This window comes from Aedes albopictus, chromosome 1 (genome assembly GCF_035046485.1).
Source record: "Aedes albopictus strain Foshan chromosome 1, AalbF5, whole genome shotgun sequence".
Classification (NCBI taxonomy): Eukaryota; Metazoa; Arthropoda; class Insecta; order Diptera; family Culicidae; genus Aedes; species Aedes albopictus.
In genome coordinates this window covers 283,102,137-283,128,443 of record NC_085136.1, presented here as the reverse complement: position 1 = coordinate 283,128,443, position 26,307 = coordinate 283,102,137, and the positions used below count along the sequence as shown (strand labels likewise).

Here is a 26,307-nt window from a genome sequence, read left to right as displayed (position 1 = left end):
CTACAACGGCCTTCATCATGGAAGCTTTTGAAGAAGCCTGCCCTCTGCGTTCTGTGAAGACCACAAGAGGAACCCCTTGGTGGAACTCCGATCTGGCGAAGCTCAGGAAACAATGTAGAAAGAGTTGGAACAGACGACGTTCGGCTGGATCGGAGGCTTTCAGGTCGGCTCGCAAGGCCTACCAGAAAGCTCTTCGGTCTGCTGAACGATCCGGCTGGAAAAACCTTTGTACAAATGTTTCCAGTCTGAGTGAAGCCAGTCGATTGAACAAAATCCTTGCAAAATCTAAGGATTTTCAAGTGAACGAACTTCGTTTGCCAAATGGTGATTTCACTTCCTCTGATGAGGAAGTTTTGGAATGTTTATTCAGTACACACTTCCCCGGATGTGTGGATATTACATCTTCGGATGAACCTGATGTCTTTTCTTGTAGTTATGATTCTTTAGCTTCGGCTCAGAGTATCATAACTTTAGAATCGATTGAATGGGCACTTAATAGCTTTGCTCCTTTCAAATGTCCTGGGGCAGATGGGATTTATCCTATTTTGCTTCAGAAGGGATTTGATCATTTCAAACATATTTTGAAACAACTACTTGTTTGCAGTTTTGCTACAGGGTATATTCCCAAATCCTGGCGGGATATTACTGTGAAGTTTATTCCGAAAGTGGGTCGCGCGTCGTATGAAGAAGCAAAGAGTTTCAGCCCTATCAGTTTGACCTCTTTTCTTCTGAAATGCTTAGAACGCATTGTGGATCATCACATCCGTGATGTTCATCTGGCCAATGTGCCTCTTCATGTGAACCAACATGCTTACCAATCTGGAAAGTCCACTGTGACTCTTTTACACAAAGTTGTTTACGATATCGAGAAGGCATTCGCTCAAAAGCAATCCTGCTTGGGTGTTTTCTTAGATATCGAGGGTGCCTTAGACAACGTGCCTTTCGATGCCATATTGGAAGCCGCACGGGGTCACGGTATATCTCCAATGATTTCCAATTGGATTCACCAAATGCTCAAAAACCGATATCTCTTCTCGACATTGCGTCAAGCGGCGATTAGGAAATTGAGTGTTTGTGGATGCCCCCAAGGGGGAGTGTTATCACCTCTTTTGTGGAATCTCGTAGCAGATACGCTATTGAGACAACTCAATAATAGCGGTTTACCTACTTATGGTTTTGCCGACGACTACCTAACATTGTTAGTCGGTATGTGCATCAGCACCCTTTTCGACCTGATGCAAAACGCTCTTCAGGTAGTTGAGGGTTGGTGTCGCCAATATGGCCTTTCGGTAAATCCGAGTAAAACATCTATTGTTCTTTTCACGGAAAAGCGAAACCGTAATGGTGTTCGATCTTTACGTCTCTTTGATTCTGAAATCAATGTGACTGAACAGGTAAAGTACGTTGGAGTCATTCTTGATTCCAAGCTTTCCTGGACACCTCATGTTGAGTTCAGAATCAAGAAAGCCTGTATGGCCTTCGGGCAATGCCGGCGAACCTTTGGTACAACTTGGGGTCTTAAACCCAAGTATATCAAATTGATCTACACAACTGTTGTTCGTCCAATATTAGCTTATGGATGTCTTGTGTGGTGGCAAAAGGGCGAAGTGAGAACGGTCCAATCAAAATTAGGCCATCTCCAAAGGATGTGCCTAATGGCGATGTCTGGAGCGTTCTCTTCAACGCCTACGGCAGCGCTCGAAGTTCTCTTTGACGTTGCCCCACTACACATTCATCTCAAACAAGAAGCACTTTCTTGTACTTACCGTCTATGGGTACTCGGTTTACTAGAGGAAACTCCTGTGAACTGCAGTTCAACACACACCTCGTTGTTTCCACTTTTGGTAAATTGGGACAAAGTTGTCCTTGCTCCAAGTGATCTTACAATTGCTTGTAATTTTCCATATAGGACATTTTCCACGAAATTCCCTTCCCGGGAAGAGTGGACATCTGGTTATCTGGAGAGAAGTATTTCAGAATCACAAATGTGATCTGATATGGAAATTGATATGACAATCGATATGGAAATCAACATTAAAATCATAATCTCATTAGGCGTTGCAAGTTTATATCAATAACACAGAAAAACAGACGTGGCACTCTACTATTTCCCATCGTTCATCTTTTAACGATTAGTTCAAATATTCCTTAGTACTTATGTAAACCGCTCACTTTTAACAACACGAATTATGTATTCGGGAATAATACTCACTTTTAAATATTAATTTATTTTGACAACCATCCCAAGTGCATTATAGTGTTCGTCGAATTTTTGACGCGACCGAAATACTTCACGATTCAATGCCTCATTTGGCGCCGAATAACGTCTTGATAACCACCGTCCTCTGAAAGTAGTTCATACTTTATTCATGCTCAGCATCCACAGATTTCCGTCGAATCAATTACAGTAATGGGAAGAAACAAATCCACATGGATTGCAGCAGGAAGTTTTCCGGTGAAAACCCGGAATGAGCCGTTGCCTGGCATTGACTGCAGAAGTGGATAATCTGCCTTTCGTTGCCGAGACGTGACATTAAACTCTGACATAAGAACTGGAACGGCATTTGGCATGTTACTGCTTCTGACAGCCAGTGGCTTCGGGGAAAGCCTCTAACTTCGAAACGAACGACCCAATTTCGGTGATGCTTATTTCGACCTGAAAAGACTTTTTGCTTCAATTTCCAGGCGGTCACCTTTCGGACCGTTAATCGTTTACCACAATTATCGAAAACACTTCGCCAAAATGCGCTGCACCCGGGGTATGCTTTTACCCTAAGCAATTAATTTCGCAGTATTTCGAGAGAGAAAGGCATCAAAAGTCAGGGTTTCCGGCCGGTGAAAACCCGACCAGCTACATCCTTAACCCCAACGGAAGATGATTAAAAAAAAAGATACTCTCTCTGATGGTGGCCAGTCTGACGAGGATACCTACTGCCCAAGAACGGAGATTTTTCGCACAGATGGTTGAAGATTTTCCGCTGCTTTCGAGGGGACGGCTGCCTGCCGGACCATCAATTATGATAATGACTTTCGTAGCTGGGCGAAAATGGCCAAGATGCGCCGTCGAAACTCATCATTTTCACTCCCGTGCAAATATGTTGAATGTTGATGAAGCGGGGGCAGCCGCCTAAATCCGCTTAAGCTGCTATTAATTAATGCGATTCGATTATTAATCACAATATTCTGGGCGGCGCAGTTTCTCCGAAAAGTAATTTTCTGGGGAAAAAACATTGAAGTCTTTCCGCCTTAACGGTACGAACACGTGCGACTGTTGACGAGGGACGGGAATTACGCCACGCGCTTCAACTAGAGTTGAAGTTGCCTTCTGAAGGATCAGAACGGAACAATTTATCAAAATTTCAGTATGGGAGACAAACACTTTAAAATAATAAAAAGCTCAGAAGTTTTGGAGTGTTATCGGACGACTTAGAGTTGGCTCCAGTATAGGTATTTCCAGTTTTAGTCTTTTCAAATTCATATTTCAACTCACTAAAACTCACAAACTCATGTCGATCTAGATGCCATTCTCCACTGCTTGCCCAGCTATCGTAAAACTGGAAGCGTTGCCCGTATTTACATCCAACGATTTGGTCTTGTTGACGTTGATGGTAAGGATCCTTCCGAGGAGCGATCGGAAGGATCATTGAGCTTACTCTACATATGAGAGTGCCGTTGAGCTAGGAGAGCAACGTCATCAGCCAATTCGAAGCCATTTAGGTGCTCCGTGGTAATTGGCTGCCACAACAACCCACGATTTGGTCCACGATCAATCGCATCTACCAGGATCTCGTCGATTACGATGAGGAACAATAGCGATGATAGTATACATCCTTGTCTCACTCCAGCAACGACACACCGTTGTGCAGTACTCTGCATGAAAATGCCCTGTACTGTGCGTCAATAAGGCCGAGGATTTCTTCAGGGACACCCTTGCGCCTGAGGGCTTCCCACATGTTTTCGTGATTGAGAAATCGTAGAGAAGAGGAATGTCGTCGGTATTTCCGGCTTTCTCGCCTTCGTCGGCCAGTGAGTCCGCTTAATTCGGCCTACATCAGCGCTACTTCCATCTCGAGAGCTGAATAGCACTGACGGTTTGGCTCCTCGTGTTTTCGCTCGCTCAATCGTGACTATGCCTCTCCTTTGTTCCTCTATCTTTCTCCAGGTGTCATCTGTGATCCACTGTTTTCTCTGAGTGCGTAGCTCACCCTAATCATTCTCGCCGGTAGCGATGGAGATGTTCTTGATGGCGCTCCATTGATGATGCGTTCTCCTTCCGGAACATCCGCAGCACGGTTCTTCAGCTCCTCTTCAGCTCCTTTTAACCTCATCGTCTTCCAGTCAGCCTGTGTTGAACCGGCGCCCGATTTTCTCCTTGACGCTATCACGGGAAACCCATGTCACTTTGTGCACTGGTCGATGGGTAAAGAGCGATCCTCGAATCACCATGTCATTGTTGCCACAAAACTCTGCTAACAGCTCTCTGTTCTCGCTCATTTCTCCGAGTCCATGGCGTCCCATGACGTGCTCATAGTCCGAGTTGTCGGAACCAGCTTTCGCGTTGTAGTCGCCCATGAGGATCTTGATATCACCTTTCGGAATTTTGTCCACGACAGCATTCAGTTGGCTGTAAAAGGATGCCACTCAAAGGGCGTAGTCAGCTTTTTGGTCATGGGTATGAGCACCCCTATCAAATATATAGCAGGTATAAATACCTGCTAACTTTTACAACTTAACGCAACACGATAAAATTTCTGAAGGAATACTTGGATACGTCCACAAACAATTGTTGGACGAAACCCTTGAAGCATTTTGGAAGAGTCCCTGGAGGACTTTATTTTAAAAAAATACCCTTGGAAAAACTCCTAGAGGAACCTCTGGAGTAGTTCCAGAAAATATCCATGATTAATTTCTTAAAGAAATTCTTGGAGAAAAAAAATAATCCCAGGATTCCTAAAAAAATCGCAATGGCGAATTTCTGAAGAAATTCGTGGACGAACTCCTAAGTAAAGGATCTCTTGGAGAAAGTTGGGAAAATATTTCGGGATGACCCAGATGAATTTTCTTGGCTCATGTCTACAGGGCTGTCCCTGTCAAATTATCCTAGAAAATTCCAACACAAATCGCTGAAGTACACAGATCGAAAAAAGATTGCAAAATTCTGTGACAGATGATGCACATGTTTGGAGCGTGGGATATCACAGAAGTTTACACGACATATCATGTAAAAGTAATAAAATATCATGTAAACTTCCATTATATGTCATGTAATTTCGCATGACTCTGAGTGCTTACATGACATATAACACAAATTTACATGACATATCATGTAAACCATCCTAACACTAAGTTTACATGGTTAAAATGAAGTTTACATGAAGTATAAATCTCATTATTTTTATCTGTGTAATTCCTCTAAAAATCCTTGAACTAATTGCTTAAACCTACAGGAATACCTGAAGGCATCCCTGAACAAATTCTTGGGTGCATAGCTGCAGAAGACGATGGAAGCATTTATAAAATTTCTGATGGAGTCCCTAAATAATGTTTTGAAAATATCCCGAGAGGAATTTCGGAAAGAGGAATCCCTGGAGGAGTTTCTGTAGGAATACGTAGTGGAATTCCAAGAGGAATCCTTGGAAGAATTCCTGTAGGAATCTCTTGATGAGTTGCTGAAAAAATGCCCATAGGAATTTTGGGAGGAAAAAAAACCTGAAAGAATGCCTGGAGAAATTGCTTAAGAATTTCTTCGAAGAAACCCTACATTTGAGGAATCTCTGATATAATTTCTGGAGGAATTTCTTGATTAATTACTGGTGGAAATCCTGGAGGGATTCTCCTGGAATCATTCCAGGAAAATGCCTTGAAAAGTTTCTAAAGGAATGCCTGGAGCAATTCTCACATGAATCCCAGGATTCCAGGAGGAATATCTTTATCAATTCGTGGAGGAATTTGTGGGTGAATTCCTGAATGAATTCTTGGGGGATTCCTGGAGAAATTTCTGGAAAAATTCTTGGGTGAATCGCTGGATTAATTTCCGAAGAAACCCGAGGAAGACTTCCAAGAGAAATCGCTGGAGAAATTCTTGGTTAAATTTTGATGGAATATCTGGAAGAATTCCAAGAAAAATCGCTGAATGTACTCCTGCAGAAACTCCCAAAAAAATTCTGGGCGAAATCCTTGGAAAAATTTCTGAAGAAATCCCTGTAAGTATCCCTGGATGAACTCCAGGAAGAATTCCTGGAGGAGTTTCTGGAGGGTTGTCTGAAGGTATACCTAGATGAATTCCTGGAGGAATATCTGAAGGTATTTTACGAGGAATCCCAGGATTCCTGGAGGAATTTCTTGAGGCATCACTGGAGGATGTACTGGAGAAATTTCTGAAGAAATTCCTGGACAAATCTCTAGAGAAATTGTAAAACAAATCCCTAGAGGAATTCGTGAAGAAATTCGTGGTGCAATTCCAGGAGTTATACTTTGAGAAATTCTTGTATGAATTCCTGGAAGATTTCCTGAATGAATTTGTAAAAAAAATCCCTAGAGGAATTTTGGGAGAAATCCCTGAAGAAATCTTTGATGAAATTCCTTGGACAATTTCTAGAGGTATTCATAGAAAAAAAAATCTGAAGGAATCCTTAGGGAAACTTCTGGAGGAATCTGTGGAAGAATTCTCACAAGAATTGAAAGAAGAACTCTTGAAAGAATTTTTGGGGTAATGCCGGAAGGAGTTCCTGGAGTAATGCCTGGGGGAATTCCTGAATAATTGCCCGGAACGATGCACAGTGGCCGGAAGCCGGACAAAACCTCAAAAATCGACTTCAATATTTTATTTTTCTAATATTTATCTTCCATTATAGATACTTCAACTAAGAAAACCTCAAATTTTCAAGAGAATTGGTCAAAAATTGAGTCTCGTAGATTTTTTCAAAGTTGAAGTTTTATGTGCTACAATATTAGTATTTATTGTCTTCATTTTATGAGCTTCCTTCATGAGTTCGTTGTAAAAGTTAGGAAGACTTGAATAATGTGACAATATTTTTTGTGTTTTTGGGTATGAATAACCGTTACATTTCAGGGATTGTTTGGAATTCAATCACAAAATTATTATGTTTTTACAATATGCAAACATATTGACTTTTATGAAATTTTGAAGAAAAACTTCGTTTTAACCGTTATGTGGCTGGCAAACTTTTTGCTTTTTTCTACACCATGTATTTTAAATGGGTGCTGGGTACCCGGGTACCCTGCCGGCCACATAAGGGTTAAAGAGATCCAGTACTTGTTTAGGAAACATCAGAAAACGATGCCGTATCCCGGATCTGACGTGCAATTTTGTCTAGTTTTTGGCTATATAGGTCACTGTTTGCGCATTTTTGCGCTAAGCGCGAAAAAAAAAAGTTTTTTTATCAGGTCACAATGGAGCCGCATGGTTGTGGAGGAAGTGATATTGTTTGAAGTTTAAATTTTATCTTAACATAGTTCAAATTGACTTCAGAATACTAACAATTTAGTATAATTTCCATTCTTGTAAGAGACTTTCACCAAGTCAGATGGTCATAAGGAGGGGGGGCTTGTCTGATAAGGCAGCATCCATTTATTACGTAACGCTAAAATTGACATTTTTCGACCCCCCCTCCCCCCTCCGTAACGCTTTTTTGTATGAAAACCAGAAAATTTTTGTATGGGCCGTAACGCTTGGCCATACTCCCCCCCTCCCCCTAGAGCGTTACGTAATTTGTGGATGGCGCCTAATGTAATAACGTAATAGCTACAGCTTTAACATTTTGTTAATTTTTTTACTATTATTTTATTTTTTTGACAGAAAAACACAAGAAGGTGGGTGCTCCAGTTTAAAACAATAACCTGGAGAGGAAAGGAATGATGACTAAGTATGAATAAGCCTTTATTTTCTTAGACACTACCCACATGTTGCTTCACCAGATACAACTAACTCTTTTAACCTGCAAAATAAAAGAAAAACAAAAACAACCGTGAAAACATGTAAAAATAACTACAAACCATTGCTCATTGATTTTCTTACACTGGTTGTTTCTTCGATTCATCTTAATCGTTAGAATTGCCCAACAACCTTGAAAGCAATCGCCTCACGAACTTCTATCGAAGTTTCAATGTATAGTGACACAAATTCGTCGACATCTACGTGTTTCTTTTCTAAACGCACATCGCTACAGTTAAAAGCAACAATCATCTAAAAAAATATAAAAGGAATTCACTAAATGGCGTTGAACCCTACGTTAAATATTTTTCTACGTAAACGTCACGATCACCAAGGCAATCTTTGAATATTTTAATCGCAATTTTATGAAACGAACATTTTACGCTCTTTAGTGAAACCCCTTTTATTGTTTTTTTTTTAACTTGTAGTTTTATTGTATGTAATTCATGCAGTTTCGTTAAACACATTTCTACTGAACGACACACAGAGTGATAAAGATTTTAAAAATATTTGCTGGAATTCTACTGTTCATAAATATGATTACCGAGCTCTGATGAACGTTTATCAAAAACTCCCTTCAATATTGCGAATATGAATTGCCAATTCTTCATAGATAGGGTGGATTCGGTTGCTTCGACAAGTGATAGCAGGGATCGATGTACCTTAAAACCCAAACTCGGAAGAGCATATATGAAGTTGTTGAAACGAGATTGATAAAAAGCAGTTCAAATTTTACGCAGTTCACTATATTAGATTATCTGACCCAATTTATAACGATTGAATTAATACACTTCCGTGCACCCACCGTAAAATGTCACGTGATCTATGGGCAGTCCCTGAGAATAGACCACGTCTTGTCAGCCAACAGGGGTGTGTCTGAATTGATCCATTGAAAGAAAATGTAGGTAAATGGTTTTTTCTATTGATTTATGTAGTTTTGAAGATTTTGGGCCACCCTAACAGCAACAAATACACAATTATAGTTTATTTCAATACCAATACATGATTTTAGAACCCCCAAATTAAAAAGTTGATCAAAACCTACGTTCAGAAAGCACATCGTGATAGCTTATTATCGATTATTTTTACATGTTTTCCATAATCAGCAGATTTCAAAATTTCGAACCACCCTAATATAGTAAAATCAAAATATATGATAAGTTCCATATCAGAAATAGATGTAGGGAACTAAAATCATCATAACCTGTGAATTTTAGCAATTTCGGTTAACATTTGAGGTTTTGTCCGACTTTTGTATGGAGGCCCGCCACTGTGCGATGTCTGGAGGAACTTTGAAAGGAATGCCCGCAGGAATTCGTGGAGGAATGCCTGGAGGAATCGCTCTAGGAATCCCTGGAGGAGTTCCTGGAGAAATTTTTGAGAAATTTCAGGAGATATTTCTGGTGGAATTTCTAGAGAAATTCCTGGAGCAATTCCTGCAGGAATTCCTAGATTATGAGTTCTTAAAGGAGTTCCTAGTGTAATTTCAGAAATTCAAAGAGGAGTTCCTAAATTTCTGGAGGAATTGCTAGAAGAATTCTTGGATGAATCCCAGAAGAAATATCTAAATAAATCCTGGAGGAATTGCTCTAGTAATCTCTGGAGGAGTTCCTGGAGAAATTTCTGGAGAAATTTTTGAGAAATTTCTGGAGGAATTTCTAGAGAAATTCCTGGACCAATTCCTGCAGGAATTGCTAGATGAGTTCTTAAGGGAGTTCCTAGTGTAATTTCAGAATGGAATTCCAACAGGCGTCTCTGGAGAAATCCTTAGAGGAATTCTTAAAGAAATCTATGGTGGAATTTTTGAAGAAATCCCTGGAGGAACTCCTGGAAGAATTCCTGGTGAAATACCAGGAAGAGTTCCCGGAGGAATGCCTGGAAGAACCCCTGTCGAAATGTCTGGAGGAATTCTTGGATAAATTCCTGGAGGCATTTCTAGAGGAATCACTGAATTTCTGGAGAAGTTACCGGAAATATTTCTGAAAGCATATCTTGAGGAAATGCTGGAGAAATTCCTGGATAAAATTCTAGAATAATTTCAGGAAGAGATTTCTGAAGGAATTCCTGGAAAAATTATTGGATAAATCCTTGGAGGAATCTCACTCTGGAAAAATATCTAGATCAATTTTCGAAGGATTTCCAGAAGATTCATAAAAGAATTTCTGAAAGCATCCCTGGAGAAATTCTTGGATAATTCCCTAGCGGAGTTCCTGGAAACATTCCAGGAGGAAATTTGGAAGGAATTCTTGGATGAATCTGGGTGGAATTCTGGGAGGAACCCCTGAAGAAATATCTGAACAAATTCCTGGAAGAAAAACTCCTCCGGAGGAATGCCAGGAAGAGTTCCCGGCGAAATTCCTGAAGAACTCCTGGAGGAATTCCTGGTGAAATGTCTGGAGGAATGCATGGATGAATTCCTAGAAGCATTCCTAGAGAAATCACAAGATTTCTGTGAAAATTCCTGGATGAAATCTTGGAATAATTCCAAGAACAATTCATGGGCGAATTCCTAGTGAAAATGATGAATGAGTCCTTGGATAGAAGAATCCCTGGAGCAATTCCTGGAAGAATTCCTGGAGGAGCCCATGGAAAAATCCCCAGAGCAATTTTGGAAAGAATTTCTGAAAAAAATCCTTGTGGAATTCCTGGAGGAACTCCTAGAAAAATCTCTGAAGGAAAATCCTGAAGCAATTCTTGTAGGAATTCCGGGAAAAATTTTTAATGGAATTTGTGGATGAATTCTTGGATGAATCTGGAGGAAATCCTGGATATTCCTGGAAAATTTTCTGGATGAATTCTTGGAGAAACTAACAGAGTGATTCCTGCAGAAATTCTTGGAGGAGTTCTCTCGACGAATTCCTGAAAAAAAAATCTGGAAGAATTCCTGGATCGAATCCTGGATTATTTCCGGGAGGCTTTCCAGTAACAAATCCTGGTGTTACTCCTAGAGGAATTCTTGGAGGAATTCTAAGAAGAATGTCCGGAGAAATTCCTAGAGAAATCGTTGGAGAAATTCATGGAGGAAACTCCGGAAAAAATCCTGGTGGATTGCCTACAGAAATCCCCAGAGGAATCTCTAAATGAAAGCTTGGACGCATCCCTGCAAGATTGCCAGAAGGAAGACCTGGAGAAATTTTAGGAGGAATTCCTGGAGAAACTCCTAAAGAAATTCCTGGAGGATTCCTTGCAGTAATTTCCGGAGGAGTTGTTGGAGCAATTCCTTAAGGAATTTTCATTTTTTTTTTAATATCTCATACATTACAAATATAAATATTTTTATCTTATTTCCTAACATATTAATTTGAAAAACCATTTAAAATAGATTTTTAAAAATAAATTAAGTATTGTTATTAAGTGTTCCATCTCTAATGGTATGTAAATATGATACAAAACTTTGCCTAGATATGGTAAATTCAATTGGCGGTCGTACCTTGCAAAAGAAGAGTGTTCTAAAGATATTCCCGGGGGAATCCCTGCGGGGATTCCTGGAAGAGGCCTTGCAAGAATTCCCAGAGGAATACCCAGAGCAATTCCTAGAGGAATCCCTAGAGCAATTTCTGGAGAAATCTTTGGAGGAATTCCCGGACGAATCCCAACAGGAATTCTCAGAGGAATATCTGGAGGATTTCCTGGAGAAAGCCATTGAGCAATTGCTGGTGGAACCCCAGAAGGAATTCCCGAATAAATTGCAGAAGGAATACTTAAAGAAATCCGAAGAGGAGTTCCTAAAGAAATCGCAGAAGAAATTCCCAAGAATCTCCAAAGTTATCTCAAGAGGAATTCCTTATGAAATCTCAGGAGGGATTTTTTTTTTAAAATCCTGGAAGACATTCTGCAAGAATCTCTGAAAAAATCGGAAGAAATCCATGTCTAAGTAATTTCTGGATAAATTATTGAAGAAATGCTTGGATGAACTTCTAAACAACTTTTTGTAGAAAATATCGATGGAATTACTCGATTATTTTTTGAATAATGTCTGGTAGGGTTTTCTGAAAGAACTCTCAAAAGTAATTCCTGAAGAAAAAATACTATGAATGATTCCAGATGAAATTGTTAAAGCAATCTCAAGCGAAGTTAATAAAGAATTTTATGGGGAAATCCCTGTAGAAATCTCTAAGCAATACCTGTAGAAATACCTGAAAAGATCTCTTGTGAAATTGTTTCACTGTTATCCAGATGGTGACTAGAGTCCAGTGATAATTTTTTATCAACATTGTTTGAGAGAAAACTGCGTATGAGTTTTTTGCCAAACGATGATGGTTTATTAAGAGCCCAAGTAACATTCTTGATTCTATTTGGTTTTATGGTGGTTTTATAAAAGCATCGCATAGATCAATTAGATCTTCTAGCGTTTAAAGCAAAATATAAGAAACATTGAGTGATCTCTGTTACAGTGTGCCGTTTTAAAGCTAGTCATTCAATATTCACACTACTATAAGCTCCAGGTATTTACAATTTCCCCTCGCCTTGTAATGGCACTAACCGAAACGAAAACGGTTCAAAGGCAACACTTACCGTCATAATTTCCAACATTTTAGGGCAGCTGCCTGTAATTAAAATTCTTCATCACCAGGTTGCAATTTTCATGCGGCGGCAATTTGCTTAGGAACGACGACGACGCGTATCGCTCAGAACGATGGCGGTGAGGTGGTATTACCCCAACCTCACCGTCTGTGGATCTGCAAACTTATGTTGGCAAAAGCATAACCTTTTTTGTTTTTTGTTTTTTTTTTTTTTTTGTTATAACGATAAATGCTGCAACTTGTTCAAGAAAGCGGTTGAAACTGGCTTGGTAATACATACAATAGGTGAGTGGGATGCTGTTTTGAGCTTCTGAGATGATGTTCTTTGAAGCTAGGAACAGGTGAACGTGGAACCTTTTTCAACAGGTATGAAGCACTGCACCTGACTAGAGATGGGTAACTCACTCGCGAATCGACTCAAAGAATCGATTCGCGAAACCGAGTGAGTGAGCCATGACTCTTTTCAAAAGAGTCACGATTCGCTGATGTTCATTTCGATTGCGAAAAGAGTTAGTATGACTACGCACTTCATGATGATTCGACGCAGAACATTGCAATCTTTGACAATTAATTTTGTTTCCATACTACTATATTATATGACCGGCTCGCACCAGCGATTCGATTCTTCGGAGAAATTAACGAAAACCTGCGAATCCTGTATTTCACAACGTTATGCTCAGATGTTTGTGCAAATCGTCAATATACATACCATGCAAGTGAATTTTGTATGAAAAGAAGTTGGCTCACATCTAAAATTGACATTTTCTTCAAATCCCGGAAATGAGTTACTGAATCGATCAAAAGAGTCGACTCTTTTTTGAGAGTGAATCGGTAGCGATTCACTCTCAAAATTGAATCAGTTTTCCCATCTCTACACCTGACCTTATTTAAGTTCTGCTAGGGACGGGAGCTAAGCTATGAAATCATATCAATGTCAATGGTAAACTTTGAAATACCACAATTTTGAGCCAATCGCTTTTAGTATTGGTTCTTTAAGTCACTAATCACTTACTTATTAGCATAAATCTAACAAGTTTGGTCTATCTATGTGTAAATCCAAAATGTCACTTTTTCCCGAAAATTTAATCTTTTTGAAATGTCTAAAAGCATATACATTTGCCTATTTTGTTTCTCGTTTCTCTACTTATGTTATTTGTACTTTAAGTTTTTAGAAAGAAATTGTGCTCTTTTTTATATCATCTTCCAAACTATTCGCAATATCTAGTTTGAGCCATATTCCACTCAAAGTTATTCCAAAGTGTATTTATAAATGACCTTGCGACTAATCGATCCTTTTTTCCTTCCGGTCATCATCTTGAGAAACCATTCGGCGCGCAACATCCTCACTAACGTACCGCTCGTGCCATCTTCACATAGAAGCATTGACTCGACTCGCCTTGACCGACCATCTCGATAGCCATAAGCAGCACGAACATTTTTCCATCGATCTAATTCCATGCTCCTTCCTCCGTGTTTTCTTGGTAGTAGGTAGGAACCACCGTCTCAAAAGAAAGAGTCATTTTCCGCTCGAACGATAAGTCAATCTCTTCCTTTGATTAAAGCGTGATGCAATTACCACCGAGTTTGATTCAGAGTGGCACCAACTGTACGGAAGAATGCCGGGTGAACTCTCAGCTATTAACTGTGAAAGTGCTCCTAAAACGCAGGCTCTGTTGTAATAAATAACCAGTTCAAGAAGAAAATAAGAGAAAAGAGAATAATAAGTGAAGAACATTCAGGAAAGTTCTTCGAACCATCCCGAATAGAAGAACTTAGGTTTTATGATGGTTCTTAGGTGGTTCTTCCGTTCAAATATTATTGGACTCGCTGAAGATTCATTTCAGTGAGACAACAATTTACCATTTTTATTGAAACCGAACAAGATTCTCTTTTACCCAAAGTTCATAACGGCAATCAATATCATCCAAATTGGTCCCAAAGGCACTTTCAATTTCAAAACACCACTCACTGGAAACGAACCTTTCCCCCAATGACTTTGAAATTATTGGGTAACTCAATTAAAAAATAACTCTCGGTTGTCACTCCGTAATCTCCGCAATTATGTAGAAACAAGCGTAAATCACGATGATGGGGTCCCTTCGAAATGGCGCAAACTTCTCGGTCATTTGCCGTTCGATTCGTGGTCGCGACAGACAGTCCCCTCCACTTTTATGTTTGTTTGACCCCTCCTCCGATGACGCAACGGTCTGTTCTGTTTGTTTGGGATAAAATTAATAATTCGATCACGATTGGAAAGGCGCCTTCCGAAGAGGTAGCAATTTTTATGGATCGGTACATCTTGGGCACAGCTAACTCAGAGACTGCAAGCCGTAGGTATGTTGAGTAATGGCACGCAAGGGTTCCCAAGAAAAAGTGGATATCAAAATGACTTAGATATCGTTTTGTTTGATTGGGGGCCGTTTGTTTAGCACTTAGACCAAATTTTGGGCCAATAGGCACTGTTCATAAACTACGTAGAATCATTTTTGGTCATCTCAGAACCCTACCCTCCCCCCTCGTAGACTTTTAACCATACAAAGTTATTCAAATTTGTATGGACTGTAGACTATGGCCAACCCCATACTCGGTTCGTGACTGTCACTCTTCATCCTCGATCTCACCCACGCTCCACCTGGTCCGGCCATCGTGCTCTCTACGCTCCACACCTTTTTGTGCCTACTGGATCAGTTGTGAACACCAATTTTGCAGAGTTGTTGTCCGGCATTCTTGCAACATGCCCAGCCCACCGTATCCTTCCGGCTCAGGCCACCTTCTGCATACTGGATTCGCCGTAGAATGCAGCAAGCTCGTGGTTCATCCTTCGCCACCATACATCTTTCTCTTGCACACCGCCGAAGATCGTCCTTAGTACACGTCGCTCGAAAACTCCAAGAGCTTGCAGGTCTCCCTAGAACATGGTCCATGTCTCGTGTCCGTAGAGTACCAATGGTATTATAAGCGTTTTTAAAGCGGTGCATTTAATGCAACGTAAATCTGTTTTGACCGCTGCTTCGTCTTCAGCGGTTCAATGCACCTTCGAAATTTACGACTCACATTGCATTGCTGTCAGTCGTCAGTAAACATCCGAGGAAGATGAACTGTTTTACAACCTCGAATGTGTCGCCATCTATCGTGACATTACCACCTAAGACGGATCCGGTCATGTTCGGTTCCGCCAGCCAGCATGTACTTCGTTTTGAACACATTCACCAACAATCCGACATTTGCTGCTTCGTGTTTTAGGTGAGTGAACAGTTCTGCCACCGTTCCAAATGTTCTGACGATAATGTCCATGTCGTCCATGAATTGATCGAATTTTGTGAAAATCGTACCACGGCTGTTGATCCATGCTCGTCGCGTTACACCTTCCAGAGCAATGTTGAAGAGTAGGCACGAGAGTCCGTCACCTTGTCGCAGTCCCCGGCGAGATTCGAATGATCTGGAAAGTTCACCAGAACACCCCAGGTTAGCACACCGTCCATCGTTGCTTTGAGTAGTCTGGTTAGCTTTCCAAGAAAGTCGTATTCGTCCATGAATTCCGATTGTTCTGAACGGTCGATACTATCGTATGCCGCCTTGAAGTCGATGAACAGATGACGCGTTGGTACTGACGGCATTTCTGAAGGATTTGCAGTACGGTGAAGATCTGGTCCGTTTTTTTACTTAATCGTTTATTTTAGGCTCATGCGCCAACCAAGGCATAACGGAGCCGAATTCATGTACTCGCGGTTTGGTCGAGGTTGAGGAAACCGAAATGATTTGAGGAAAGGAAAGGATGGTGGAGGCTTTTCATCGACGCATGGTAGCATGATTTGGCGTATTGCTGCTAGTCAAAAGAAGAGTGGACAAATAACCTGAAACAATACAAACAAACGATTTTCTAAGGGACACGAGGTGGACTAGCTTAGTCTTCGTTTAAACAAGTCGTACACAACCCGAGCAAAGTCTGACAGCAAAACGAAAACGAATTTTGATGTTGTGATATTGCAAATTATGATTATTCAGGTTGATGTCGTTTTGGTCGTTTTAACGGTTAAAACATCAAAAATGAGAGCAGAAAAATGTTCCTGTGAGAGCAAGTTGAAAACAATTCCTGCTATCAGTGATGGCAAATTGATTACTGTTTTCGCTATCAGTGCGAAAAAATGGAAAAATAAATTTAGAGTTTTTTCGACTAATATAGAAACCTAAATGCAATACGTTAATTGCACTGATGGTATATCATTAGGTGCTTCACACAATATTGCCTAGAAGTTTTGAAATGACTTAAAAACTTAAACATTAAATAATTATAAATGACAGCAAAACGATATCAATATTTGAATTCGAAATTAATCAAGACAATCTGATATCAAAATATGATATCAATTTGCTGCTGATTACAAATCGTGTTTTCGATTAGCTCTCATTTTGTTGTTAGACTTTGCTCGGGAAGCTTCATGTACTTAAGACCAATTTTGCCCAACACATATATAATGTCTTCCTTATCTAGTTTCCCTCGGGCCCTGAGAGATGCACATAAATCGGATCTGGAAATGCCGGGCATTCCCATACAACATGATTGATATCTTGATAGCCTGTACAACAGCTACAGCGATTGCTATTTGTGAGCCCTCTTCGATAGAAATGTGAGCCCAGATAATATTGAATGGACATAAGTCGATACATTATCTGGATAAAATCTCCACACATGTCAAATTCCTCAAACCACGCGATAAAGCACTCGGAAATGACCGTATTTCGCTTAGGAAATACGAGGAGTGCTTCACCGGCCTCATTGAAAGAATAGCCTCATTTGAACTGAGACTATCCGTAAAAATGAAATATTTATCAGAGAGAAGACAGGGGACTCGCTCTAATGCGTAGTGTACAGTCGCCAATTCTGCGACTTATACTGAGCAAGGCCCTTGCAGATTATGGGCGGCGCTATGCAGCTGATTAAATACACCAAATCCAGTGGAACCCTTTGGCTTTAACCCGTCATAAACCACGATATCGTTCGCAAGCTATCGTGGCGAGCAATTTTCCACGAGATTTTTATCGATGTCTCTGACATTAAAATTGTAGAGAAGGGGGCTTAAGCATAAGCCCTAGAGGAGACGCATGTAACTAATTCGTTCCATGGGACAAAAACATGTGCTTCTCAGACAAAAAATTGTACAAGTAGTTGTTTGAAATCGGAGAAAGCCCACAATCGTGGGATTTGTCTGAAAGGACATCAACGCAAACTGCATAAAAAAACAGTATTCAAAAACACTGAACCCATTTGTTCTTTCTGAGCGTAGGCCAGTTGAATTTATGTTGAAAGCTGCGCCAGACAATCGCTCGATTAGAAGCGCAGTTGGCGTTGCCGCGTGCAATAAGCATTTCTGCATATGACCTCCTCGACCGCTGCTTCACATAATTTATAGCACGTTTCTTCCGCTCTGCGTACTTTGGACATGTACTGAGCTCATGAGGTGACGTTTTGCCACAAGTTACACATTTTCGCCCCGTATTGCAGGGGTCCTTGGCTTTGTTGTTCACGAAAACGCTTGGTAAAGGCGAGCCGGAAAAGATCACGACATTTTTGAGCCATCAGGTTGTGCCTTATTCATTTGGTACATTTCCAGTACTTGATACCAGTAGAACGGCATTATATTTTTAAGCCCACCAGCTACAGATAAGATGGCGGCATGAGTCAAACTATCGTCGGTAACCACTCCATGGCACTCTATCTCGAGACTGGGCAAATAAGTTTTCTACTGCCTCGAAAAGAGTTCATAGTAAGCAATTCTGTTCGCCTGGTTGCTGTCACCTACGGTGACGCGCAATTTACGGCAACTTGATGAGTCTATCACAAGGACGTCTCGAAACGATTCCGCCAGATCTTTTTCGATTTGTAGCTTGTTCAGACGTTTTCCCTTTAGTTTGGGCCGTAAAAAAACAGGCTGGTAAACTATCGAAGAGGAGCCAGAGGTTGATGGTATCGCAGATATTTGGCTTGAACTAGCTGACGTTTGAGTAGCTCAGTGGTGCATTTGAGCTCGATACGGTGCCAAAGAGCCCTTGAGAGATCCCTGGATCAATAGGAAAAGAGAATTTTTCTGCTTCATTGCCCTCCACGACCTCTGTATACTTGGACTGTGCAATTGAATCTTTGGTCCGAAGTGTCACATATTCCGGCGTACCCCCTCCGAAATCACTGGGTTCCATTAGTTAGAATCCCTGGCTCACCTTAATTGTAACTCAATTTAGTGGAGCGGACCTGGTGTGATGGTTAGAACACTTGACTATCACGCCGAGGACCTGGGATCGAATCCCACTACCGACAAACTCACAATATGTGGGTTCTTCATTTGGAAAGGAAGTAAAGCGTGGGTCCCGAGATATAGTAGGCAAGGGTTGAAAATCTCGTTGATACAAATAAAAAAAACTCAATTTTACAACAACAGCAGGAAGATTATTGTATCTTCAGTTTCTTAACAAGTTGCTCACAAAATATTACCAAAAGATTAACAAGAAACAATATAGCAAAACATAATTCGTCTCTGGTTCAGTTCTTTAAATAGTGTTCAAAGGTTTTTTGTGTCACTGTGTACCGGACTTGGGTCAGAATCCTTCTAAGAACAGAGGGGTAGCGGGGAGGTGCAGGCGAAAAGATTCGAAACAAATAATTACCTTCTGCGATTCAATTTGCCGTGAAACTCGAGGACAGACTGTAAGCTGTAGTACTTTGTGGATATACTTTTGTCGGTATTGGTGCTGTGTACCTGTACCTGTAGGTACCTGAGATGCAATGAAGCAGCAAACAAATCACCTATCCGTCGACGGCTTCTGTTGATTTTTTTGATGATCAGCTGCGGTGATGATAATGGCAGCTCGATGTACCGAATTAATTGTCAATTATGTTGTTTTGGCAAGCTCGACACCGGACAAATACTGATGAAAAGCCCACCCACAGAACTAGGTTGCTAGCCACAATTCTTCTCAAGGTGCAACTTATCGCGACACTAATTGCGAAGCAAAAATAACACAACGATGTGGGTAAAAAAAAACTAATTATTAACGCAAACCGGAGCAAAAGCAAGTTTCAGCTTCACTCTGCGAATGCACGACTAGGAATGATCTGATCCGTTGTCAAGCAGCCGTCAAACTCATTAGATTTAGGTGACAGACGACCGATGGCGCTGTAAACAGCATTCAAAAAATCTATCGCTCTGAAGTTCTCACAATCTAAATGGTCGCCTTTCTTGTGTATGGGTCACGTCCGTCCGTCAAGAAGCCTCCGTCCATATCCCTGCATATTTTGGCTCGTGAAACGGAGCCGTTGCGGGATGCGTTGAGCTTCTGGTAGAACTTCAGTGTTTCTTAAGAACGGCACAGCAGTTTCATTTATTCGCACTCCACTTCTTCCAGGCAGCTCTTTTTCTCCCGAAAGAGGCGGGTCTGCTGTTTCCGTTTCTGTTTGTAACGTTGCACGTTCTGTCGGGTCCCTTGCTGCAGCATTACCGCCCTCGCTGCGTTCTTCTCCTCCAAAACCGTTCTGCACTCTTCGTCGATAGTGCTCTCGGCTGCGTCGTTGATGGCTGCTTTCACTGTACTTCAGCAGTCCTCTAGAGCAGCCTCATCGAGCTCGCCCTTGTCTGGCAACGCGGTCTTGAGATTCTGAGCGTATGCTGAGGTGACATCCGGTTGTTTTAGTCACTCTAGGTTGTACCATAGTGGTCACCGGTACAGTACATTGCTGATAACGGCAAGTTTTAGGCGCAGTTCAGGTCACCAGGTAGAGGTCGGAGTCCATGTTAGCGCTGCGGCAGGTCCTGACGTCGATAATGTCGAAGAAGTGCCATCTGTCGATTAGGACGTGGTCGATTTGTGATTCCGTGTGCTGCGTTGATCTCCAGGTGTAACGATAACGGAGGAAGAGTTGAACGTCGATGAACCGCCCCTAAGGATCAGACGCCGTTGAGAACCGCATCTCCAAGAGAACAGATTCTCAGATTTGCAGAAACAACTCAAGCTTCCACTCGATCTTCCTCAAGGTTGCTCGTTGTCAGGCTGGTGAAAAGTAGAGGTAGGGATAGGAGTTGCTGGGCAGAAGCTAATGGATCACAATGGAAAAAAACGCCAAATACCAATCCTTCACCGCTTTAAAACAATAGAGAGCTTATGCTGAAAAATATATTTGTAAGCGCGCCCGTCGATCAGCGAGCCCCTCGTAGGGCTACTACCACGAGTGCTACCTAGATGCTACCACTCAACTGACACCATCCGTCGTTTCTGCTGCTCAACTTGTCATGTATGATGATTGGCAAAAATATGCAGACAGAGGCAACGAAACAGAAATTAGCTGAACTGAATCGTATAGCAGAAAATATTGTTTAGTAGTTTAGCCTGTTTATGAAATTACTTTTTTTACATATAAGTGCCCGTTGAAATCAGCGCTATTTAGTTTGTTAAACTCAATAATTCATTAGGTAAGATTATGCACACACATTACGTAGTTTAATGCTAATCGCGAACTTTTGTTTAGCCCTGAACTACCTCAAATACCTATAGGAATAAGTGAGAATATTTAGCAGTCTGTCTTTTGGACCTGTCCGTATTTTTCGTGAACAAAGGTAAGGAACGCAAACTTAACTCATTCTGAATCGTTCACTATAAAATAATTATGTAACAGCAGTTCGCATGGACGGCAGGAATGCTCGAAATTGACTCGGATCTGTATGTTGATGGTTAGCGAATTACTAAATGTAAGTTGATGATACATTTGATATCGATTGCCCAGAAAACTAATCTAATGTATTAATATAGGAATTTATAACTCTCTCGCGGAATAAAGTTTTCATGAATTCGGTTAATTCAGGCGACGATCGCAGCTTTTCTTTCAACAATTTATAAATTCATTTACCGAATTGAGAGATGTCGTCGAAGCATTCCAAGGCCGGATCCAGGAGCAGCGGAAACGGACTGCCAATCAACTCCGGCGCGATAGGGACAACTATCTCCCAGTCTGCGGCCGCCCCTTCGACAGACAATGCGGTAGGCTCCGGTCCCCAGGTAAACGTAGATAAGCAAATCTCTGGTCGCCATGAGACAGGTACCATCCCAAAAGGTTTTAGTAATAAACCCGGTAGTACGACTAGTTTTCCGCGCCGTAACCCGCCACGTGATGCGCGTCCGAATCGTCAGTCGAGTTGTCAATTGTGTGATGGGCTAGATAACATGAACATGATTCAGTGTGATGCGTGCAGAGGATGGTTCCATTGTGAGTGTGCGAAGGTAACGGACGAAACCGAGGATCAAAGTTGGAGCTGTGCCAAATGCGCCGCTCTTCTCCGTCGTTCGTTGGCTCCCTCTGGTGATGGTCGAAATTCGGAGGTTCAGATGCAACAAATTCCAAATCCGTCCCAGCGATCCAGGAGCAGTGGGAAAAGTATGCAGAGTGAGGCAAGAAGGAGGCTGAAGCTGCAGTTGATGAAAATCGAAGAGGAGAAAAGGCTTGAGAAGGAATTTTTGGAGAGGAAATACGAAGTTCTTCTTGAGTTTGGGAGTGAATCGTCAACAGTGGTGAGTGACAGTGAAGCGATCCTCGACAATGCTTCGAAGATCGAACAGTGGATGGCCGATACAGATTGTTTTGGTGCCGACGTGGATTCCGGTGTAGCAGATGAGGTAGATGGGCCCGTGGCGATTAACTCGCGGAGGCCTGCGGAGCATTCTGCTCGAAACCTCAGACAAAACGTTGAGCATTCAGTTCATCAACTAGGTCAGCAACCATCACTGACCGGGCGAGGCTTCCAGTTCGCAAATTCTCCTATCGTCAGCAATCATCCAGCGCAGCCTGCACAACTTTCTCATACGAGGGCGGAAACAGTAATGCAGCCGAATCGCTTCATCCCAGGGCAACGATCGACTCCAATGGGCGGTGAACATCAGCGTCCGACAGTTCAGCCTGTGCAGCTCGTCGACGACAAGACGATCTGCATACTTAACCGTAGTCAGCTGGCTGCGCGACAAGCAGTCCCAAAGGATCTCCCAGAGTTTGGTGGAAACCCGGAAGACTGGCCACTTTTCTTTTCGGTTTTCAACAGTTCCACTCAAATGTGTGGATTTTCAAACGAAGAAAATATGCTGCGTCTCCGGAAGTGCCTTACAGGAAGGGCGTTAGAAGCAGTCAGATGCCGACTTCTCCATCCGTCTAACGTCGCAGGAGTGATGTCAACACTGAAGATGTTGTACGGAAGGCCGGAAGCAATCGTTCAAGCAATTGTGAAGAAGGTCAGAGCTCTACCATCGCCGAACATCGATCGGCTAGAGACGGTAGTTAACTTCGCGCTCACTGTTGAAAACCTGGTCGCCACGATCCAAGCTTGCGGAGTGAATGACTTTGTTTACAACGCTTCGCTACGTTACGAGCTTGTAGAAAAACTACCATCGTCTTTGAAGCTTGACTGGGCCAAATACTCGAGAAACACACCGATTCCCAATCTACTCGATTTCAGTACTTGGCTGTATTCAACAGCAGAGGATGCCAGCGCAGTGATGGCTTCGGTTAGCAGCGATTCTAAGCCTCGTTCCAACAAAAAAGATGGTTTTCTGAACGTGCACGCAGAAGGCGATTCCGATAGCAATCACGTGGCGTCATCGAAGGCGAAGCAGTATACTTCCGACGAAATGGACAAAGAATGTCCAATCTGTAAAGGCGGTTGCCCGAATGTCGCAAAGTGTAAACAGTTTGCCGAATTCAGCTGCGACTCAAAATGGGCCGCTGTTCGCGAATGTAAACTGTGTCGAAAGTGCCTGCGAAGGCACAACGGTTCGTGCCGACAACAAAAGGCGTGCGGAACAAACGGCTGCACTTATCTACACCACCCGCTTCTCCATACCGTCGATAGACAGCAATCCAACGGAACAGCGACTAACGCAATCGTGCCTGCAGAGACAACACAACAGAGCTGTAATATTCACCAAAGCCAATCAAAACTACTTTTCCGAATTCTTCCAGTCCTCCTCTACGGGCCTTCGAAAACCGTACGAACGTACGCGTTCATCGACGATGGGTCCGAACTCTCCATAATGGAACAGAGTCTGGCCAACGAGCTCGGCATAGAAGGGCCAAAGACATCGCTGTGCCTAAAGTGGACAGGAGGTTCGCAACGCTTGGAGAATTCTTCTCAGAGAGTCAGTTTGCAGATATCTAGCAGTAATGATCAATCGAGGAAGTATCAGCTGTCTTCAGTACAAACCGTCAAAAGCCTTCAGATTCGACCTCAGACGCTATTGTACGGTGATCTCCAAGAAACGTTCCGGCACCTCGCAGGACTACCGATTGAGTCATATGAGAATGCCTGCCCACGAGTTCTCATAGGCCTGGATAATCTCAATCTTGGCCACCCGCTAAAGAGTCGAGAAGGCCGACCGCAAGAGCCTATAGCCGCCAAAACACGACTTGGCTGTACTATCTACGGAAGCTGTGCCCCTGAGTGTACAACCGCGAGTTCCGTTAACTATCACTCTCTTCAGGTATGCGAGTGCAACCAATACTCGGACGAAGACCTGCACCAAACCGTAAAAAACTATTTTTTGCTCGATAGTATCGGCATTGTGAAACCAGATAAGCTGTTGCAATCGCGAAACGACCAACGGGCACAGATGCTCTTGGAATCGCACACCAAACAACGAGATGGGCGGTACGAATCAGGACTACTCTGGAAGTACGATACCGTTCGACTTCCAGACAGCAAACCAATGGCACTGAAGAGATGGGAATGTCTGGATCGGAGGATGAAGAACGACCCGCAGTTAGCGAACGTAGTCAGAGCGAAAATCGAAGAACATGTATCGAAGGGATATATCCGAAAGCTGTCCGACGAAGAGGTTCAAGCAGGATATCCCCGCGTGTGGTATCTACCAATATTTCCGGTAGTGAACCCAAACAAACCCGGCAAGACTAGGCTCGTTTGGGACGCAGCTGCAACTGTCCATGGAGTATCTCTGAACACCGTCTTGCTGAAGGGCCCAGACCTGTTGACTTCGCTGCTGTCAGTACTAATGCAGTTCAGAGAGTACAAAATCGCCGTTTGTGGTGACATCCGTGAAATGTACCACCAGATCCAGATGCGGAATGATGACCAGCACTGCCAGCGCTTCTTCTGGAAGGAACATATAACTGACGTCGAGCCTAGTACGTACATCGTTCAAGTGATGACCTTCGGAGCCTGTTGCTCACCAAGTACGGCGCAGTATGTCAAGAATGTGCACGCAAGCAAGTTTCAGCAAGAATATCCGGCCGCCGTTGAGGCTATTGTGAAGCGACACTACGTCGACGATATGCTTCTAAGCGTAGAGCAGGAGGAAGAAGCAGTTCAGCTGACACGAGACGTGAGGGAAATCCATGCTTCGGCCGGCTTCGAAATCCGCAATTGGGCATCCAACTCTTCTACAGTATTGGCGCAATTAGGCGAACCTTCTACGGCTGAGAAAAGTTTCGGTGAGGATGGCTGTGTTGAGAAAATTCTCGGCATGTGGTGGAACACGTCTACAGACCACTTCACGTTCAAAATTTCAAACCGCATAGACGAAGTCTTGCTGTCAGGGGGCCGCCGTCCTACAAAACGGGAAGTCCTGCGAATTTTGATGATGGTTTTCGACCCGCTAGGCTTTATTGGCCATTTCCTAATGGTGCTGAAGACGCTACTTCAGGAAATATGGCGATCTTCAATCGGCTGGGACGACGTGATCAACGATCAACATTTCGAAAAGTGGTCAACCTGGTGCGCAGCTTTGCCTAAAATAGCAGAACTTCAAATTCCTCGTTGCTACCGTTCCCTAACATCTATATCCGAAGACAACGAAGTTCAGCTGCACACGTTTGTAGACGCAAGCGAAGCCGGCTTCGCAGCGGTAGCGTACTTGAGATTTCAAGAGGGACCAATCGTCGAGTGTGCGCTATTGGGGTCTAAGACAAGAGTTTCACCACTGAAGTTTTTGTCCATCCCTCGATCTGAACTTCAGGCTGCCGTTATTGGAGTTCGCTTGGCGCAAACCGTCTGCAGCACGCTATCGTTCGCTGTAAAACATAGATTCTTCTGGACGGATTCTAAGGACGTGCTTTGTTGGCTAAATTCTGATCACCGTCGTTACAGTCAGTTCGTTGCCTTTCGAGTTAGCGAGGTTCTAGAAGTTTCGGATATACGCGAGTGGAATTGGATTCCAACCAAGCAAAACGTGGCAGATGAGGGAACAAAGTGGCGTCATAATTCGGATTTGTCTTCATCGAGCCGCTGGTTCCGAGGTCCGGAGTTCTTATGGAAATCAGCTGAGCATTGGCCCTCCTCAAAACATCACATTGGAAGCACAACTGAAGAGCTACGTCCACATCTGCTTCACCATACAAAAGTAGACGAATGCGCAGTCGACATTAGTCGATTCTCTGATTGGCAAAAAATGCTTCGTTGCACTGCCTATGTACTCCGCTACGTTCGAAACTTGAGGCTTACCGTTCAAAAGGCAGATCGCAACAGCGGACCGCTGAATAGCCAAGAGCTGAGAGATGCAGAAAACTACCTGTACCGCGTGGCACAGCTAGCTGCCTTTGCCGATGAATTACAATCCTTTCGAAGAACAGGAACTCGGAAAATCCGGACAAGCATTTGCCAAGAAGTAGCCCTCTCTTTCGTCAGTGCGTCTTTCTGGATGAAGTTAAGGTTATTAGGGTCCAAGGAAGAACGCAAGCCTGTTCGGTCATCCCCCGAGATGCAGTTCAACCAATTTTTCTTCCTCGCGACCACTCAATCACCAAGCTGATCCTCCTCGACTTCCACAAGCGGTTCAACCATCAGAACC

The 26,307-nt window shown here is 42.6% G+C and overlaps 2 protein-coding genes across 6 annotated transcripts in view; both read left to right on the top strand.

The window, feature by feature from the left end:
- The window catches only part of LOC109622669 (pyrokinin-1 receptor-like), a 339,959-nt gene that overhangs the window by 29,218 nt on the left and 284,434 nt on the right, over positions 1 to 26,307 (top strand). The window lies entirely within an intron of this gene.
- Positions 20,644 to 26,284, top strand: LOC134285671 (uncharacterized). Of its 5 annotated transcripts, none has more exons than XM_062846913.1 (3): positions 20,644 to 20,936; positions 20,993 to 21,080; positions 21,140 to 26,284. In XM_062846913.1, exon 3 carries the CDS (start codon positions 21,382 to 21,384, stop codon positions 26,266 to 26,268), a length of 4,887 nt encoding a protein of 1,628 aa, XP_062702897.1. In that variant the 5' UTR covers positions 20,644 to 20,936; positions 20,993 to 21,080; positions 21,140 to 21,381; the 3' UTR covers positions 26,269 to 26,284. The 5 variants fall into 5 exon arrangements, with proteins under 5 accessions (XP_062702897.1, XP_062702899.1, XP_062702898.1 ...); XM_062846915.1 differs by having other exon boundaries at positions 20,644 to 21,080; positions 21,143 to 21,212; positions 21,274 to 26,284; XM_062846914.1 differs by having other exon boundaries at positions 20,644 to 21,080; positions 21,140 to 21,212; positions 21,274 to 26,284.

Excerpts from the sequence above, each read along its gene's own strand:
- LOC134285671 (XM_062846913.1), top strand. The coding sequence starts at position 21,382 with ATGTCGTCGAAGCATTCCAAGGCCGGATCCAGGAGCAGCGGAAACGGA.